This window comes from Melospiza georgiana, chromosome 9, assembly GCF_028018845.1.
Source record: "Melospiza georgiana isolate bMelGeo1 chromosome 9, bMelGeo1.pri, whole genome shotgun sequence".
In the NCBI taxonomy this organism is placed as follows: Eukaryota; Metazoa; Chordata; class Aves; order Passeriformes; family Passerellidae; genus Melospiza; species Melospiza georgiana.
This window is the reverse complement of record NC_080438.1, coordinates 10,273,359-10,290,237: the sequence shown is the minus strand read 5'-3', so window position 1 is coordinate 10,290,237 and position 16,879 is coordinate 10,273,359. Positions and strand designations below refer to the sequence as shown.

The following is a 16,879-nucleotide window of genomic DNA, read 5'->3' as shown; positions in this document are numbered from 1 at the left end:
GTCACTCTGACTTAAGCCCTGGATCAGACCCTGCAGCACCAGCACAGCTGTTTGATTTGGGGGTTGGACTTATTTCACAAGAAAGGTAGATGGTAACGTCTATAACAATCTGCCTCACTAAGACCTACCATCATCCTGATCATGTTAATTCTCATTTGCATTTGCCTCCTGCAATGCCACAATAATTCCAGATCAGAAAATAAATGGAGCTGCTAAACATACTGAGCCCTGCTATAAAATTACTGAGACATCACTGACATCACTCTGGTCTTGATTTACTCTTGCTCAGGTTCAATAAAAAATGCCACCCTCTGATGTGACCCAACTGTCCAAACAACCCTTTTATTTGTGCTCAATTTAATAACTCTGAGTGGAATTAGGCAGAAATTTTCTTCTGAAGATGAAGAAATTCTCTCCCAGGAAAAAGGATTAATGCCCTCAAGTCCTCCTGCAGTAGTCTTTGCTGAATTTCACATTAAGTTCTTGTGTCCACCCTTACTTGGATGACAAGTACTTTATGCAGAAGGTTGATCCAGGATTTCTGCAACTGGCTGAGGTGATCTACAGGCCTCCTACCATGCTGCTGATTGACCAAGAGGGTTCATTAAATTAATGGTTCATTTCATGCATTAATCAGTGTTATACTCTCTGTTTGGGCTGTTCAATATGGCTTTTTGCTTCAGTTTTCTGCAAACTATGTGACTTCCTTTACGAAATTACAGTCACAAACAATCAACTTCAATGTTTGGATTTAAAAATGCTCCTTTTTTATTCATTTTGGACCCTCTTTTTTTTTTTTTGGCTTCTTACTAAGCAAAAGTAAGAGCTTTTCTTTTTTTTTTTCAGCAGCTTTTCAAGTGACCTTTTGGAAGTCAGCTATCTGAATGTTTCCATTTAACACAGAAATAATAACTATTAATTACTAAATTGTTCTGAGCTCTGTGGAACAGTAAGATATTTAGAAAGGTGCACCTAAGTCTGTTTATGAAGTAGAAATATTTTATATCAGCTCCATGAGCACTATAATCCTTTCTCTAAGCAGAATTCCTCCCCCTACACCTATAAGAATTGCCTATACTCTTTCTTAGACTGGAAGAATGAGAATGTTCTGCCTACACTTCCTGGAAACTGTGCCTAGGTCTGTGTGTCTGCTTTTATCAAAATATCCATCAAAGGTCAGGTAACTTTCATACTCATCTGGAGACAAAGATGCTACCTATCCTAATGAATCAGAGAGTGTTAGTGATTTTCCCTCAAAAACAGATCAGATATAATCACTAAGAAAATGAAGTGCACTATTTCCATGACTGTTTCCAAGCATGCTCAGAATTACAATGGTAGCAGATTCCACAGCTTCTGTCACTGGCCCTCCAATCAGCTCTTCCCTGGCTTTGGAGCTGGGGGCAGGGGACAAAGGGCTGAGCAGGAATCAGTCAGGATTCCTGGGCTAACTAGAGGGCTAACTAGACTTCTGCACTACTTCTGACAGCTATGAGTATGGGCCGAGCACTAGTTTTAAAAAAGAAAAAAGCCAAAAAAGAGAAAAGGGTGAAAAAAATGCTATCACTGAAGAAATGCTGGAGACAAGCCAGTAGGGTTTCATCCTCTTTAGACTAATGCCAAAAGGTGATTGTGCCTGCAGTACTAATTTAGTCTTTCATGAGAAACTTCCTGATTTACTGATTTTTTCTTTCCTGGGAAAGAAAAGAAATGTCTTTTTATAAAGTAAAATAACCTTTACTTGATAAAGTGTTCTGAGCTCTGTGGAACAGTAAGATATTTAGAAAGGTGCACTGAAGTCCATTTATGAAGTAGAAATGTTTTATATCAGCTCTATGAGGTGAAAATTTGCTATGATGAACAGGTGTCCCAAGGCTCTTTTCTTTTGCGTTTCCTTTAACAAATAATGTTTACCAGCATCAGGGCTGTTTTTTATAACAAAATCACACACACATAAGCTGTTCCAAAGTCATTGTCCAGGGAGCAACGATGAATACTCAAGAGCTGGCAAATATCCATTTGTATTGCCAGTCCTTTTCCTTTCCTAACACTGCTGAACATTCACAGGAAGGTTTCATTCCATGATCACAGACTGCTCTTTTGTCCAGCTTAGAACACAGCTCCAGAGCAGGTGGTGAAGATACCTTTCACCTGCAGAGCTGATCCTGTGCTTGAGCCATGGAGTGAGGGAGGCAAAGAGCCCTCAGAACACAGAGATCTCACAGCTAAGTAGGGAAATGGTGGCTTAGCTAACAGGATGAATATTCCAGCTCTCATCAAAGAATTCTTGCATGATGTTACGTAATGTACTCAGACTAAATTTCACATGCAGCAAACATTAATAATTGGTCTGTATTTAACAGGTTCCTAATTATACCAGTCTGACTGACAGAAGTGGTGACCTTTCAAAACTGAAAATCAATCTGAGACAAGCACCCCTCTCCTTAAAGCACCCCTAACTTCAGTTAATTTTTCTGATTATTAGACTGATCTTCTCTTTGGGCCATTTTATCATCACAGGTATCAAAATCTGTATGTGTGTTGCACTTAGCTAGAGAAGATCAGCAGCAGCAGCTTCAAAAAACATAAAAAGAAACAAGTATTTCTAGTTGTAGAAAGTTTTCAGCAGCAATTCTGTAAATATGGCCTGAACTGTACATTGAGCAACAGAGATATAAAACACTGAACAGGTTTTCATTCTCTTCACAGAAAAGAGAATCCAGTAAAGGAAAAACTTCTTTCTGAAGTTCTGAAGAACTTCTTTCAGTGAAAATACTGATTGCATCCACCACCACTGCAAAGATCTGGTATCAGCCATATGTCAGCTTTATCACTCTATCACTGCAGTGCTCTTCAAACACTACCTTAGAGATCTAAAGCAATTTTTAAAAAGTGTGTAGGGTTACTGTACCTGTTTCCTTCCCCCTATGGTTACTCATTATCTCGAGGAAAGGCTGTCATAACAGAAGAGATCAGATTTTACAGAAAGATTATATTAATAAACAGTTATTACACACATCTTACACAACACAACTCCATTCAAGGCTCTGCTTACCGCTGTATCTTATCATCAACTACTGCATTTGCAAACAGAACCATTCCAAATGCTTAACATTTTATACAAAACCTTTTCATTCAAACTTGCAGCCATCCAGGACCCAAAAGTCCTTATGACCCTGAAATCTTACACTGCAATTAGAAACAACCAATTCCACAAAAACCAAACAAACAAAAACCAAACCAAAACCCCCCAACTCTCTGTAGTGTCCAGTAGATATCTGTAAAAAGATATTCTGTACTGTATTACAGATCCAGGTCACACTTGAATTAATTGCAGATCTTGCATCTACAGATCTTGCATCTACAGAATACACCCTCTGATAATGAGGAAATATGATTTTTTTTTATTTTTTTTTCCTTTACAGTCTAAATAAATCAGTTAGATCAATTACAAGTCAAAATAATTTATTATTGCTATTACTATTTATGAGCACTTAGACATGAAAGTGCTGAATGCAACCTGAAATTTTTTTGAACTGAATGTGGAATGTGGAACCTCTCTTGCCCATCCAGATGCTATTCATGTTAGCCCATCTCCTGCAGGCAGAGCAACAGCTACAAGAACTGAGAATCAGGAGGGTGGGATTACATGCTCTCCCATACCAGACAGTGAATGTGTGTGTATGTTTGTAACACATCATCCACACACTCTGTTGTTTGTTTACTGTATTTCACTCACTGGTGGGGGAATGCAATATGTTAATGAAAGGATTCAACAGCTGGAGAAAATAATCATTGCAAATAAATATAGTGCTTTTGTATGTGACCTGATTTTTTATTGTTTCCACACAGCAAGAGAAAAGCTACCTTTTTACCCACAGTAGTTTTATCATTAAGTGTTATCCCAGGAATACTTACACCAGTTGTTGCCATGTATAAAGGTTTAAAGAGCACAATGTGATGATATGTGCAATACATGGGCCTGTGTAAGACAGTTTATCTTGAATTCTGGGAATAATTGATTGCATGCTGCTTTGAATGAGGTGCTGTATGTCCCTTTCTCAGAAAAGGAAATAAACAGCACAGGGGATTGTGCAAGTTCTCTGGCTGGCCACATATGCTGCTATCACTTTTTCCATTCTCAGTCTTTCCTTTCACCTCTATAGCATTCCCTTTTAAGAAATATCCATGCTATCCAGAATCAGATCAGAAATTCTTCGAGGACAAGGCCAGACTTCATCCTACATTTGTCCAGCACCTGGCCCAGCAAGACCACAGCTATGGAAAAGAGCCCTCCTAGAAACACAGAAGTAAGACAGTCACAACCACACAGAGGAGCAGCTCCTTCCTGACTTCCCAAGTAGCTCTTTCTTTCCTTTCCAAGTATTCAGAAAAACTTTCAGAAAACATTAACTTGCAGCTGAACACCACAATTTTTCATATTGTGTCAGTGACCAACACATGGAGGTCCTCTGAAAATCTGATCATTTTATTCTATATAAAAACAGCTCCCAAGTGTTTTGGAGCTTACAGTCAAAGCCAGGGGTATCTTTTCCAAACAACTTTCTCAGGCACCTGAAGTTCAAAGACCCCCAGTAGGTTTAAAGGGGGAAAAAAAAAAAAAGGCAAACAAAAAAAACCCCAAAACCCAAACCAGCAAAACCAGAAAGATAAAATAAATTCTGTAGGACACTGAAAAGCCTTTTCATAGTTTCCACTGACGTCACCACTGAGGTGAGACTCAGGTGAGCAGCAATTCTATTGTGAAGAGAAACAGAGAGCATCACCTGCAGTGAGAGCAACTGAAAATGGCATTACTGACATGCATTTTGTTATGAAAATGTCTCCCTTGCTTGGTGAAAAGTGTGGTTTTTAGAAGCCATGGTTTGCAAGCAGTCCTTCCCTCGCCATTTAAGGCACCCTCCCACAATGACAACACACTTGATGACATCCACATTGTAAATGGTTTTCTTTCCAATATTAACACAAAAACTTCGACCAGCTACTGCACCAAACACTTGCCTGTTTATTTAGGGCAGTGCAAAACTGCATCTTAGCAGGCCACTGAACTGAGCATTAATTACAGGAGGAAGACAAATGCAGCTGTTGCTTTTTTATTATCTTTTGCAATAATTGATGCACATATCTTGCCATTTTTCTCCTGAACTGTTTTATGATTTCTAATTAATTTAATGCATCATGTGTTGATTCAAAAGGCATCTGTAGATGACTTCCAGAACTGTATGCTTCTATAAATAATATCTTACTACACAGAAAAAACTTAAATATTTTATCACTTCAAAATCCTCATGGCCGAACCAACCAGTCTGCAGAAAAGTAAAAAATGCTAAATTTGGCATCCAAACAACACAGGGTTTTATGAAAGTTTCATGTCTGAGTATTACAAAGCCTTGATCCGTTACTGTCAAGGTCATATAACTCTTTACAAAATACACATTCACTTCCTTGAGCCACCTCCCTTGTATTCAGCACCATTCCACTGTAAACCTTCTAAACTGTAGAGAGGAAGCTGACACTGGGTTAAACTGTTATTATTCATACATTTTTTTCTAAGAGCAGGAATATTGGATATCTCTCAGAAACATTTCTTTCTGTCATTTCATTAGCAGACAGACAGCAAAATCAAAAACGCTACTAATGTCTACTAAAGCATATTTCTTTCTGCTTTTTCACATCTTTCCCTCAAACTTTAACCACATTTCTTACCTCAGACTAAGACACCAGACTGCAGGTGTGTACAGGATGTAGAAACATCTTTCACTTCTGTTGAGGCAGCACAGTTGAGCACAGCAGCATTAATGAAGCTGCAAACCAAGTCAAGCTTTTTTCTGTACTTGTTAAGCAGTCTGAGATATCCCAAATAGCACTCTTCCACTCACACACATTGCACAGGCATGCATATTCACACACTGCATTTTGGGAGGAGGGACCTTGTGTACTGCATACAAGAGATCTAGGGCAATCATCTCTTACTGCCATCAGGGATCGAATAAAAAAAATCCACGTAATTTAAAAAATACACGTTTCATCATTTAAAGTCTTCCAAGAAAGTATGATATGAATAAAGAAATGCTCCAGATACTCTATCCAAAACTCATTAAAACCAGAAGATTTCTCTAAGATGCATACACATGTGGTTTTGCATTCATTTTAGACATCAAAGGTCTATCTTAAGAGGTTAGTCAAACTGCTGCAGTAGCAGCACTGGTCATCTTTCCTTTGGTCACGTGAGTGTACGATTTTACATTATATGCTGACAAAGTCAACTTGGCCTGCACTTCTCTAGAACAGTTGTTCAGGATTATAACTGCTACCACTGAGACTCCTAAAACACCTAATTTACTAGACAGGCTTCCTATTGTATTTACCCTTAGGTGTGGAGGATTGTTTCTTACATGAATCCTTTTGCAGCTGTGGTCTGTTTAGCACACCTCAGCTCATCCACAGAGATGGGAAGGCTGGTGGTCCTGTTCTGGTGTCTCAAGAACTCATTGACCAGCTTCAGATATTTCACCCAGTAATGGGTAAAATGGACACTAAGTTGATGTGATCATGTTTTACAGAATTTCAGATTTGCTAGGGTTAAGCACAATATGGGTTGTTCTTTACTCAGCACATAACTATCAGCTCCCCATTGACAATACCTGTGCCTTAGGACTGACAAAAAGGTATAAATTTATGTACAAGTCATTTGCCCCATACTTTTGCTTTCTTTGCTCAGATACTCTAGCCAAAATACTCTAATCCACAGTCATTTTCATCACATTAATTGGTGGTAGTTTACATGTTGCAAGACACAAGCATACCTGTAAATATTTAAGGAATTAGGACTCTACATTTTCGGCAAGGTAAGTGTTACTATCTTCAGTCTGACAGATGATGAAACTGAAGTCTGGAGAAATGAAAGCAACACTTCACACCAGGAGTTTCTGAGACAGCCTAGACTGCAGCTGACTTCTGTCTCTTAGATCTTATTCTAGAAGCCTGACTCTGCTTTGTTGTTTATCTTACCCTATTTTTCCCTACATAAATCTTAACTTACAAGCCTCCAGAAACAGTTCAGTTTAATACTATCTTAAATATTCAATTCAGTTTTGCAGTGTGCATGATTACCTGGAAAGGCAATGCTAGCCCTATATTTTTGTTACATCTCAGCTGAGGTTCTGTATTATATACTTCTCTGAGTGTAAAAATCTTTGAACTCATACAGGACATATGCTCCAGTTAACTAACTACTATTTCCTTATATATTTTACAAAGAGCTTCATTGTATGGCTTCATTTTTCTATTAGACAGCTATTTTGATTATTTCTCTTACTGTCAGGAAAAGAATCTATTTCAAAAGGCAATTAAAAATATTCCTCGGTGGAGTCCACATTTTTGAAACAACAAAAAAGTCATTCATGCCCTAAAAAAGGTACCTCTAGAGCTCTTTGCAAGGCAGTGGGATTATGAATGAAGAACAGACAGATTGTGAGAGAAGTCTTTGAAACTAAAGAATAGAAACCTAAGCAAGCAGGCCAGCCGAGAAGGCACTGACACAGAGGGAATAACTGCAAGAACAGTACTGCAAAGTAGTGGTATAAAAGAAAAGAAGTGGATCCTGTTAGCTATACAACACTATGGATAATATAAGCTAGCACTGAAGTGCTCACAGCTAGTTTCTAAAATCCTGGCATTGAAGGCCCCAAACTGCTTTACTTGAAAGGGAAAAAAGCCTAGAAATAGATAAAATGCTGTAACAGTTACTGAAACACCAGTGAAAAAGACCTGTTTGCAAGTGCATGGATAGCCTGGAAATACATCAGGACATGCAGGCTAAAAGAACAGTCAAGTTGCAGGGAAATAAACAACTTTTGTAACTGTATCTGTTATTTTAATCTTGATATTTACAGGAGGAAGTCAGAGTTTTGCCACTCCTTAAAACTTCTCATCTTTTTTTTTTGCACAGAAGTGTTTCAGGGCCTAAACTGAGCTTTGTGAGGCAACTACTTCCTCCAAAATATAGTGGATGCACTTAATAAGTTTGTCTGAAAGAAAAAGCCTGCTTGATTTCTGTTGTATAGGACTTAAGATAAATCAGTGTGAGCGATGGGTGTCTCAGGAGGATGCAGGAAGCAGCAGAGCTCGGGGACAATCGCTGTCTCACAGGCAGAGTGGCAGTCACAGCGCCAGCAGCCAGCTCGGGGAGCCCATCTGCTCTGAGCAGGCACGAACACCCGCCCAGCCCTGCCTAAGCCATGCACTCCTGTAACACACAGCCTCTGCTGGGGCTCAGAGGAGCTCACAGCTACCGAGCTGAAATGCTGGCAGGCCTTGTCCAGCACTTCACACCTTCCTGCAGCACTTCTCACTCCTCTGCTGTTTTGGGTTCCATCTCTGCAGCCACCCCCGTGCTGTGCTCTCCCCACTTTGGTTCTCACCCTAGGACTGGCAGCAGAGGAGGAACAGCCTCCCAAAGAAGGCAGGATGACTAAGTCTGCCCTTCTCTAACATGCAGACACTTCAGAGATACTTGAGCTAACTACACCAGGTAGTTGACTGAGTACAGAGAGTCAAGCCATGTCAGCAGACTTCAACGTGGGTGAATTTCTTCTGCCTTCCTGGCAGACCAGATTTATGCTTCTGAATATTTACTCCTAAAGTAGATAGAGAATGTAAACAGAGAAGAAACATTTCCATGGTTTGCTGTTCTCTCCTAGCTCCCAGCAGGATTCAATAAATACCACAATGCAGCTGCCCAGCAAAGGAAAACAAAATATATACAATGTATTCCCATCTTCAGCGTGGAGACTGCGGCTTTAATGCATACACATGCTACTGGACTAGCAGGCAGTTCTGAAGAGAGGTCATTGGAGTCAGAAAAACAGAGCTTGATTCCTGACACTCAGCACATTTGGAAAATCACTTCATCCTGTTTCCTCCCCCCATTTCTTCTGCCTTATTTCATTATACATGCAGTATTTCTAATATGCTTGCTGTTGATTTGTTTTTCAGAACCTTAATATATAAATAAAAGTTCACCAAATTGAAACTAAAGGAAATGGTTCCAAATACCAAACCACCAAGAGCTGGACCCTCTTTAGAACTGGTCTCTGCATGACAGTTCTTTTGGCTTTAGGAATACACTGGTAAAATATTCTTAGTATATCAATATACTGATGTGAGTGAACAAAAATGAACCGAAGATGTCTTTTCCCTACTATGTAAGAAAGACTCGCTAGTCCAGAACCAATGTCTCTTGTGCTGTCTGCATCAACAGATAAACCTACAGCACATCCACAACCCAGCCATCTGCTTGTTATGTTTGAACAGGCCTAGGTTAATGAGTAAAAATAAATCAAATATTTAGTCAAAATCTGTATCTAATTCCAGAAAGTACGTTGTTAAGCCAGAGTTCTGCTGAGCTCCAACCAACCTGTGTCCTGCCTGTAGCTTAGGTATGACACCAGGAGGAAACTGAACTCCTTCCAGCTCAGCAGTTGTGTCTGGCCAGCCCAGGGAGCGAGCAGAGCTGCCAGGCAGCTGTGTGCACACCTCTCCCTGCCTCCATTCACTGGGAATAAAGCACTGGGGTGGTGCACAGTGTGTAAAGCAGTTTGTTGTAAAGGGTTAAGAGGTCCCTAAGCACAGGACTCTGGGGTATGCATTTCTGAAACCCTCGAGTGTACCAGTACAACAAAAAAGAACAGTCCCAAACAGAACCTGCAGTGGGGCATCTGTAAGAGGACAGCATCAGTGGTGATGCTCTTCACTTTCTCCTACCTTAATATACATTCTCCTGCCAGAGCAATTCCCCTTATATTTTATCCCACGCATAAAATGAACCAATATTACCAAGTCCCACTGCTTAAAAAATTCAGTTGGCAAGACTCTTGCCAAGGGTATAGACTGGCCTGTGAAAAAGATTTTAATGGAAAATCAGACCCATAGGATAAGCTATCTGAAAAGAAAATGCAACACTTCCAGCTGGAAACTTGCACAGCTCGAGCATGGAGACAACATGACCAGAATTTCAGGTTTTGACTGGGGTAGAGTTAATTTTCTTCACATTATCTATCTTGGGGCAATGTTTGGATTTATGGTGAGAAATGGGGTTAATAATCCAGAGATGTTTTCATTGCTGCTGAGCAGCGCTTACACAGTCAATGCTTTTCCTGCTTCTCATACCACCCCACTATGGAAGGAGATTGTGGGTGCACAACAAGCTGGGAGAAGACACAGCTGGGACAAGTGACCCAACTGCCCCAAGAGATATTACATATGGCATCATGCTCAGTACTGGGAGCTGAAGGAAGGAGGAAGTGGGGACATTCAGAGCGATAGCATTTTTGTTCCCAAGTAACATGCAATGGTGCCCTGCTTTCCTGAGGATGGCTGAACACCTGCCTGCCCAGAAGAAGCAGTGAATTGATTCCTTACTTTTTGTTCTTCTTTACCTATTAAACTCTCTTTATCTCAACCCATGATTTTTCTCACCTTTTCATCCAATCCCACTGGGAGGCAGTGAGCATGCAGCTGTGTAGGGCTGAGTTACCACCTCAGGTTAAACCACAACAGCTCCTTTTGATGCCCAAAAGGGCTCAGAAGGTTCAAGATAAGAGCTTTGATTGGAATGTGTTAGATGGAATTTATAGCTGTTATTGCTCTTTGGCTGCTCCTGTGCTTGCCCTGGGCTTGATGCCTTACAGTACATCAGGGCAGGGCTCATCTGTGGCTGCTTTTTGCTTTCCCTCTGTGGTGCTGCTGCTCCCCTCACTCTGCTGTGCTTGAGGACATTTTGAGGACAGCCATGGTGCTGCACAGGCACTGGCACATGGCCAGGGCATCGCTGCTGTTTCTGTGCTGCAGTGCTGGACATACTGGAACTCCAGTGTGAGCTTGAGTCAAAGGGACTGTGACCTGTGGCTGAGCCCATGCGGGAGCAGGATATCCAGAAGCTTCTCTGGCCATTAATAAGTCCACAGCAGAGCAGGTACCTCTGGAAGTGCTTGTAGCTGGGGCCGTGGCTGTGTCAGTGGACAGCAGGGGCACCCCTGAAGGCCTCAGGGGCCAAGGCCAGCTCTGTGCTGCAGCAGGGACACCTTGAAGCACCAGTGGCTGTTCATGGGGCCCTGCTGGAGCACCTCGAAGGGTGGGGCCATGGACAAACCCACAGCAGGGCAGGAGCAGCCTGCAGGGACTGCAGCCAGGAGCAAGGCCAGGCTGGACAGGATTGCTTTCTGAGGGGACAGTGGCTGTGGGTGAGGCCGTGCTGGGGCAGGTCTATCTCCAAAGGTCAGGGCTGTGGACAGGACTGTGCTGGAACAGCTGCCCCTCAGAGCTCCTTGGCTTGGATAACCCCATACACCAGCAGGTGTGTCTGAAGAGACTGCCTCATAGACAAGGCTCCACCTGGAGTACATACAGCCCTAAGGGACTGCAGTCTGTGGGTAAATCCAAGCTGGAATAAGGGCAAGGGGAAGAGTTCATTGCATTGTTAAACCCAATAGGGAGTGGGTAAGAGATTGTAGTAGAAATACCTTTAAATTGTTGTAACCTGTGATTTGAATTGCATGTTATAGGAATTATTATAACAAGAACCATCCAAACCTATGGAGGAAAAAACCTTAGAAGGAACAGAGCAAGTGCACCAGGAACCCAAACTGAGCTGGCTTTGATGCCCAATAACCACAAAACAAATCACCTCTCCTGTCCTGAGTATCACCACAACACAGAGCCCAAAGTCATGGACTAAATGGACTCAATGGAGGTGTGGTGGACATCTCATGAACACTTTGCAGTGGTGTCTGTGTATTACACCAAAGGATGGGAAGGCAGGTCATGGTTATCTACCTCTATTATCAACATGGATTTCAGCACAAACCCATACTAGCTACTGTGTCCAGTACACTTTCCCAGACAAAACCAGCACAGAGTGCCTGCAGAAGTTTGATACTTTTAACTTGGGGGGGAAAAAAAAAAGTCACACCCAAAACTATCAAGCAATTATTTAGTTTCCTGAAATAAAGGAAGTGGCTCAAAACTGGGCGAAAGCTTTTGAAAGCTGTCAAATTGCTAAAACTTTTGTGGAGAAGGGGGGAAACTTGAAATAATGATTTAATGGAAACAGTGCTTGTTCTGCTAGCATTTCTTTTTTCTAAAGGGAAGCAAAAGTGTTTTTCTGATTTTTCTGGCTTGGGTTAGGGGTTTTTGGGGGAGGGCTTTGGGGTATTAGTCGTTTTTTTAGGGTTTTTGATTACCACTACATGTCTCTTTCTTATCAGAAAAATTAATTGGACACATGCTCTTTATTTGAGGGATTTACATCATGAAAAGGCCTTTGTGCAGGCTCTAACTTCTATTTTGTTTGGTTTAATGTAGTTTGATGCTCTAAAATGTGAATTGGTGATTACAGAAATTAAGTGATATTCTATAGGATGTCTGAGCTTGTGGAGGAAGTAAGACAACATTGAAATTTCTCCTGCTAAGTTTTCAAAATCACTAGGTACAATAGGTTGCTGGAAAATAATTTTAGCAATAGCAAAAGTCCAAATGCCCATCAAACACTTACAATCAAGTGCTGCCTGACATGTGATTGCCATAAAACCAAAGCCTACGCCATCCTTTCAAATTGCTGCTCCTCCATTAACAAACCCCTCCCTAAGAGACTGCCCAGTGTCCCTTGGCCACAAGGCACAGCAATCTGCACAGCAAATATGAAGTATAATGGCTCTGTCACCCTGTACTTGATACTACAGCATGAGATTTAATTAAGTGTAGTAAAGAGGAGTTAAAATATTTCCTTGAGGCTCTTCAGTTTAGAAAATGTAGGGATGAACTGGCTCACATCGGACTACTGTTGTGAACAGAGAAAAATAAATATTACTTGAAATAAAAAGCTACTACCCATTTATCTGTCTTCCAGCCCTCTCTGTCAGCTAACACGTTGACTGACTGTGGAGGTGGCTGAGAGCAGACAGTAACCTGCCTTTTCTGGAGAAAAGGTAGCAGTGGGAAGTCTCAAAAGGACTTATAAAATGGAAAGTAGGACAGCAGATTAAAAAAAAAACTATAGGAAAAGCAAGAGCTTTTGTTCTCTTCCTCTACAGTGCAGCATTCACTTGTTTTCTTATAATCTCCAGCAGCTACCAACCAGATTTATGCAGTGCTGTCTGTTCAGAGACTTTGAGGGACAAGAGAGCTAATGCTCAGGCTTCAAATGCTCTTCTTAGCTGGTTATCAACTAAAGGCAGATCATTTTGTTGCTTACATCAGTATAAACCTGGAGTTACTATAGTGAACATGAGGGTAGAAGCATGAATAAATTCAATGTAAACGAAAAGATATTTCAGCCCTGCATATAACTGGCTGCCATTTCAGAAAAAATATTTCAAGCCACTTTGTGTCTGCCATCAACTATCTCAAATTACATTACTAGCTAAACTGATGGAAGAAACATATACATAAAATGTTGCATTTTCTTCTGAAGAAAATATTTTCTTGAACAGGAAAAAAAAATTATTTTCTTTACATTAAGTATTACCTCAAGACTAATTGCTTTTCTTGCTACTCTTTATCTGTAACATCGAACATGTTTTGCAAGATCATCCTCTTGAGCTCGATCTTTCTCTTAAAAAGTCAAGCAACAAATTCACCAGCACTAAGGTAATTAAATATTCCAAAGACTATTTAAGGAGCAGTTTTTACAAAGAAAATAAATAATGTTTTACAAAATAAGTAATTTACCAATAGTAGAGATTAATTTAAAACTTTTAGAACTTGTTACTGACCCTCCAGCAGTAAAAAAAATCAAAACTTGAGGAACTGTAAGCAGATTCTGTGATCAGGGAGTGGCTAACATTGATGGGAAGACTTTTTTCTTGAAGGATTTAAACACAGAAAACCAGTACTACATCATGAGATGAAGCTAAACATGAAAACTACACGGAACAGATTTATAGAAGAGACCTAAATGTATTCTTTTACAAATTCAGCTACAAATGTGGTTGTTGTTTTAAATGGTCTGTCTGACTCTCACACGGGACCACGCGGGAGACATTTTAGCCTCATACATGATGCACCAGTCCTCCTGACCAAGGTTCTTACACCACTGCATACAATTGCATTCTAATTTCTGAACCAAGATGGTATTTCTGCACTTTGCAAAGCTTTTCACTGGTTTTACATCTACAGAGGATACTGAGGGATCAAAATGAGAGAAAGAAAGATCAGTTTGCGACCTACCTTTGAGAAAAGCATCCTGTCCCAGAAATGCAACACCAAATGCTAAGAGTTTAAGCCACAAAAACATGGTTATTTCTGGAAATCAGGCGTATCCTTATGAAACAGCATGTGTCTCTCTGGAAAGCAAAATAAATGTTATCTGTCTGCAAAAGAATTTCTTCACAAAACTTGAACCCAGAAGGAGACTAACTAGGCACATACATTGCACTGCCTGCTTATCTGTGAAGGAGCTGCTTCCTCCGTTACCCTAACTAACCACTTGCAAACTCGCAATGCACTTTAGTGATGTCAGAGACAATTACTTCTTCAAAAAAACTTCTTTCAGTTTCCAGGAAGTCAAAGGGGTTTTTCTTAGGTTCCTGCAGTAATACTTAGCTTCCTTAATTCAACTAAAGTAGATTATTTTCAGCTATTTCTCCCCTTGTACTTAGGAGCTACACAAGACTTCACTTTTCATAGGACTGGATTTAGCAAAGTCACTTTTTTCCCATCATGTGCACTTTCCTTCTCACATTCATGGATTCCCATATATGTTATGTATGTTTCTTGAGATTTCTCTTGAGAGAAAGAGAAACCCTAACCACGAGTCACCAAAACACTTGTTCTGACAACAAGGCCTTCATAAAAATGCATCCTCAGGTGAAGTAATGATGATTAAATGAAAACCATTGAAACATGGGGTTGAACTAGATGATCTCTAGAGGCCCAGTCCAACCCCTAACTATTTTGTGATTTGGTGGGATGTATTTCTGAATCTTTCTACAAGGATGTTCTTCTGGGTATAACAGTCATACACAACAAATGGATAGAGGCAGTCCAGTTCTGTTTTCTGTAATGTTTTGTCCCTTATCTGGTAGATTACAAGGGGAAGAAATGTTTGATTGCTTCTCTTATTGAAGATCTCCAAGGTTCTAAAAGAATCAGCAGAACTCTGTCATAAGACAGATAAAGAAGAGAATACCTTTGTGCTGCCTATTCCTAAGTCCTTCAGAGACTTCCTAACAACACACAAAAATTGCAAAAATTCACTTAATTCACAAATGACATGACTGAATCAAACTCCTCAGAAGATTAAATACATCTTCTACAATTTTGAGTCAAGTCTTACACCACAGACCAAAATCTTAGCTTTCATTAAGCAGTATGTCTGTATACAAAGTGGCTGTAATAATAATTATATTTTAAATGTGTTCAGAACAAAACTGATCCAATGATATTGACACTCCAGATACTCTAATTTTGATATAAAATAACCTCATCATTCTGGAGTTGTCACAAATTAAATTTGGACTACAGCCATACACTGCCTGCAGCCCTGACATCTCAGTCCCTTTTATCCTAGACAAAAGCAGGACACCAGCACAGCTGACATGTGCCATCTGATGGGCAGAGTGCATGCCAGCCTGTGAAGAATTTCTCATAAAGGTTCTCAAAGAGAACCAGGCTCCGTTCCCACCTGACCTTCCCCAGTAGTTTTATACAATCTCCACTCAACTCTAGTTGCAACCCCAAGACAAATTCCTGCAGAATGGATCTTTTTTGGCTGTGAGATATTTACAGAGCTTCCACAGCACTGAAATATTGCACTATGCCCTATATATTATTTAGTGAAAACATCACACTCTCCAGTGATCCCACTGTTCTAGGTATACTGCTAACCATAAAATATCAGCTGTTAAAATTAATGACCAAAGTTACAAATTTACAAAAGGAGGATACAGAACTGTTGGAGCAAGTCCAGAGGAGGGTCACAAAGTTGATAAGAGGATTGGAGCACCTTCCCTATGCAAACAGACTGGGAAGGTTGTGGCTGTTAGCCTGAAGAAAGTCATGTGAAGACCTTGTCTGAAGGGGCCTAGAGGGAAGCCAAAAGACATTTCACCAAGAAGTGTAGTGACAGGACAAGGAATAACAGGTACAAGTTGAAAGAAGGGAAATTTAGGTTAGATATTAGGAAGAAAATCTTTAGTGTGAGGATCGTTACTGGAGCAGTTTGTCCAGGGAGGTTGTGGATGTCCAAACACTGGCAGTGTTCAAGGCCAGGTTGGCTACGGCCTTGGGCAGCCTGGTCTAGTGGAGATCTCTCTGCCCACTAAAGGAGGGTTGAAACTGGATGATCTTCAAGGGCCCTTCCAACTTTAACATTCTATGATTCTGTTAGAACTCGTGAAGTCTTTTTCCAAACTGCAGTCTCCTTTCCCAAGGTTAAATCCAGAACTCTCCTTTTGAGGGAAGGAGAGAATTAATTTACTCCACTTGCACATTAAACAGTGGACAGTTAAAATAAACCCTTTCTCAGGACAGAGCCTGAATTTTTAATTGGCCAACATGATTATGTCAGTATGTAACTACAGCAGTATACTTCCCCTGTCCTGGAAAGAATCAAAGCCAGAACCATCCATTTGTATTAATAAGGATTTCTAAAATGACATTAAAAATGTGCAGCTGCTAAAGTTACCTATTTCTTTGGAAGTCTTTCTCTTTTGTACTCATCCCCCTGGGTAACCTGGGAGGGAGGGTCTGGTTCTCTCACTGCTAATAAGACCACAGCACTGGAGCCAGGAGCTGTGATCCTCAAAACACTCCACACACCCATCTACGTGCACAGCCTCTCATCAGACAGCAGACAAAA

The 16,879-nt window shown here is 40.6% G+C and overlaps 1 protein-coding gene across 1 annotated transcript in view; it reads right to left on the bottom strand.

Annotated features, from left to right (window-relative positions):
* Positions 1 to 14,322, bottom strand: part of PTPRC (protein tyrosine phosphatase receptor type C) — a 55,991-nt gene extending 41,669 nt beyond the window's left edge. Inside the window, exon 1 of the mRNA XM_058030192.1 lies at positions 14,248 to 14,322. Within this exon, the coding sequence (XP_057886175.1) occupies positions 14,248 to 14,314 (67 nt within the window). The 5' untranslated portion in view covers positions 14,315 to 14,322. The remainder of the gene's footprint in view (positions 1 to 14,247) is intronic.
* Between the last annotated feature and the right edge of the window lie 2,557 nt (positions 14,323 to 16,879).